Below are 3,827 nucleotides of genomic sequence, written 5' to 3' on the forward strand. Positions count from 1 at the left end.
AATTCCGATATAAACTTTAAAAAAAAACCATTCAAATGTTGTTTTCTAAATAACCAAAACAAAAAACATCACAACAATAACAAAAAACTTAAAAAAAAAAAAAAAATAAATGAAATAAAAACACAAAACAAAGCAATAGCATTACACAATTTCTGATATACTGAAAACTTATTCTTAACTAATTTACCACTGGTTAAATTCTGTATTCTCCCACTGGGAGCCCTTGTTCCAATAAATGACCTACACCTATTCAACCAGTAAATAGTTCATCAGAGCTTCAGTGTATACTTGTATACTGTGGGTACAGCAGACGATATCTCGTGGTGATACGACACGTATGTATATTGCCGGTACAACAGCGATCTCAAGACAGATTCATTACGAATTATCATGTATTTTCCTTTTTCGTATCAAAATATCAAAGTGCTCTTCTCACCACACTTTAACACCGCTTCTTCTGTGTAACGTTTAACATTTTACTCTTGTAAACAGATCATTTTTATTGTTATTTACAGCCTGTTTGTTAAACTACAAGAGTTGATGAGTGGAATCTGCTAACATTCCCTTCAAGGTAAGACTTATTATTTATTATATCTCTACTTCATTATTAATATCAACACACGTTAGTTAATTATAAATCCAATGCAATGATCAATTGATGATCATCATTTCAGAATTGCTGGTTATTTGAAACATTATGTTAGGTACAGTTGTAATAGAGCTATGAATACATCTCTATTAAACCACGTGTTTAAAAACAAACTTTATGAGTCTAAATGTAGATACATGAATAAATTCCGTAGGTACATTTCAGAATCGTCAGATTAATAAGAATACTTAGGTATACTTTTTAATAAAGTTGCCTTTGTTTTGATTTAGATTTGTATGTGATATGATGACACATTATTGTTTTACATTATTGTTTTACATTACAGTTTTACATTTTTGTTTTACATTATTGTTTCACAATTCATTGATAGATGGCTACAAATTCAGATCCGTGGTTCTCAGACATCCTTGAGGAATATTCTACCAAGAAGTACTTCATAGAATACAATGGATTCATGTCCAATCACATGGCGCATGGAATTGTCGCTCTGAAAGACCTTGGAGCATCTCAGGAAAAGATTGGTCAGTTTGCTATTTGGTGTGGTCAGCTTTTGGAGCAACCCGACCATCCAGACCACGCTGGTGAGGACCCAAACACTGTTCCAGTTAGTGAACAAGAACTCAAAGAGCTTCTTGGAAAGCGAAAGTCTTTCTACGGGATCAGAAATAAGTACATTAAAAAGTTGAATGACTATGGATCCTTAGAAGAAATGATTAAAGCTGAGTTTCCAAAATTAAGCCGAGGTTTGGGCTGCGTGGCCTTACATGGTCTTATTCAACTTGGTTATGGCCTCCATGCTACACATGGAAGTGTGGTGTGTGAAGGGCTGGCATACCTACATCACTCTTATCATGCTCTCGTATTTGACGAGACGAAGGCTGAAAATGGCATCTCAAACTTTGGCAAAGGAGGCGAGGACATCCTGGATATTCTACGTGAAATGAGAGCCGATTCTACCCTTCGACAAAGCATGTTGGATGGTGCTCTTGTCATCAAAAAGAGTGGGAGGTTCTTAGGAAGTGGTTTTTCGAACAGATTCGCTGCCCTGACTGAGAATTGCGGAGATGTGTTAATAAAGTATGGTAACAGAATCAACATTCCGTTAACAAAAGACAGTTTAACGGAAGCAGAATTCCTCACAAAACTGTCAGATTGGTTGATTGATCAAGCTATTGTCGTGTACAAATTGTCCGAAAGAGCAAACGATTTCTTTCTCTTGCATGGTGTGACGTCAGCCTGGTCACTCCGACAGATAATCCCGTGTCTGAATCCCAAAGACGCCATGGACGCTATGAGAACGTTCACCTGTGATCTCATGGCAGCCTACTTGACTGTAGACGCCCCTGCACTGACAAAGATTTCAACCACAATGGCGGAAACCGTCAGTGACAAGACATGGAAGGATATAATCGACAAGCTTCTTGCATTGGAGCTGGATCCACATGAGGAACACTTATTTAAATTGGTTCAAGTATGTTATACCCAATGGACTGCCAACAAGTTTTCTTCCAATGCTGGAGTCTACGTAGATGCTGCCAAAGAGTGCATCGATCACAAAATGGCATTCTGTACATACAGCGAAGAGTTGAAATTAGACTAAATTAAAGTCCGCATATGGCTGTATAGCCTGTTTAAAACCATATTTCTCCAAACGCACTTTTCCATTTATCTATTTTCATGTAGTTTTTTTTTTTTTTTGCCATTAAAAACTGAAATCCTCATCATTTTTATAGCAACCAATTTAAGGATCTGCTCTTCTTAGGTTTCAATCATGTTGAAGTCTCGTTTTGATATTGCATAAGTTTTGTAATATATAACACTAAAACCATTATTGCGTTGGCAATTTTGAATGTTTCTAATTCATTATTTCTGTTAAACTTTGCAATGTACATTACAATGAAAGTAATAAACAATAAGATGCGAGATTACACAGGTTTTGCATTTTATTTTTTACATTTCAGTGTAGCTGGAGCACTTGAAATGTTTTCCCGAAAATTTGAAAAAATAACAAATATTAGTTCAGGACAAAAAATAAGCAAACTGGCCCCACATTTTATATCAGTTTTAGAAAGAAAAACCTTTTTCCGTTTGATCTGCAAAATATCTTTTAAAGTTTTTTAGAAGAACTTTTGATATTAGCGTTAAATGTAGAAAAAATGGTGAAAATTAGGTATTTTCTACTTCAAAATTTAGGGGTAGGGGTTACATAAATTATTATTCTGATCACAAATAATTTGCTAGATCAATTTAACTTCGAAATTTAAAAAGAATTTGCTAGTTTTGTCGATTCTAAGAACATTCATACATATCTGATAAAACACTTTTAAGATATTACTTTGATTAGTTGTGTGCATGGTCAAAACAGAAGAATTTACGTGAAATCATATTTCACATATATCAATATGTCCAGTTTTATTCTTTGATCAGCGATAGCTGATATCTCTGTATTTTCCCAATTAAAATGAGGTATAACATTTAAAAAAAGACTTTTCAACAGATCAGATCGTTATTCAAATTTTGCTTCAGATATAGTCAATTTAATCAAATTAATTTTTGTAGTAAATAATTTGGTTAACTAGGATTATAATTGCACTAGACACATTATATCCCTCTCTTTTCAACCTAAGGGAGAGAACTCTCGCAAGTTTCTTGGTTTCGATATTTCAGTAGTGGTTTTTGAAATCGAATTTATTTTGAAATATGTATATAAAACATTCTGGGACCACGCGTCACATTTTCACGGATGAATGTAATTTCTGTAGAAAAAAATCTCAATTAAGGATCCCATTAGAAATGAAAAAATAAATTAAAAGACAAATTCTCGATATAGAACTAAATGGTAGTAAAATCGTCAATATCAATGTCTGGTAATCAAATTCTAAAAACTTGCGAAAGAGTATTTTTATAACAGTGACTGCCTATTGCAATATTGCTAGTGGCATATATACACCGGTTAAACAGTTGTAATGTGTTTTTAAAAATAATTACGATAACACTAAGCAAAGATTTACATTATACGAACAACAATGTATGTAAGACAAAAGTTACATGTATGACGATAAATCCAAATGTTTCCTCGAGTAACTTTATCAAGAGCAAACTATATTACACAGATTACGCAGATAAAAGAAGTAATTACAATCGCACCTCGCTAAGTCGAAGTCAATGTGGCCATGAAAAAAACCTTCAAGATTTGGTTTGGTTTTATGTGTTTAAC

The 3,827-nt window shown here is 33.7% G+C and overlaps 1 protein-coding gene across 2 annotated transcripts; it reads left to right on the top strand.

Annotated features, from left to right (window-relative positions):
• The first annotated feature begins 279 nt into the window (after window positions 1-279).
• On the top strand, window positions 280-2,538 carry LOC117336792. Of its 2 annotated transcripts, XM_033897436.1 has the most exons (3): window positions 280-335; window positions 516-571; window positions 981-2,538. In XM_033897436.1, the coding sequence occupies exon 3, from the start codon at window positions 981-983 to the stop codon at window positions 2,208-2,210; it is 1,230 nt and encodes a 409-aa protein (XP_033753327.1). In that variant the 5' UTR covers window positions 280-335; window positions 516-571; the 3' UTR covers window positions 2,211-2,538. The 2 variants fall into 2 exon arrangements, with proteins under 2 accessions (XP_033753327.1, XP_033753328.1); XM_033897437.1 differs by lacking the exon at window positions 280-335 and having other exon boundaries at window positions 389-571.
• Window positions 2,539-3,827: the final 1,289 nt, after the last annotated feature.

This window comes from Pecten maximus, chromosome 10 (assembly GCF_902652985.1).
Source record: "Pecten maximus chromosome 10, xPecMax1.1, whole genome shotgun sequence".
In the NCBI taxonomy this organism is placed as follows: domain Eukaryota; kingdom Metazoa; phylum Mollusca; class Bivalvia; order Pectinida; family Pectinidae; genus Pecten; species Pecten maximus.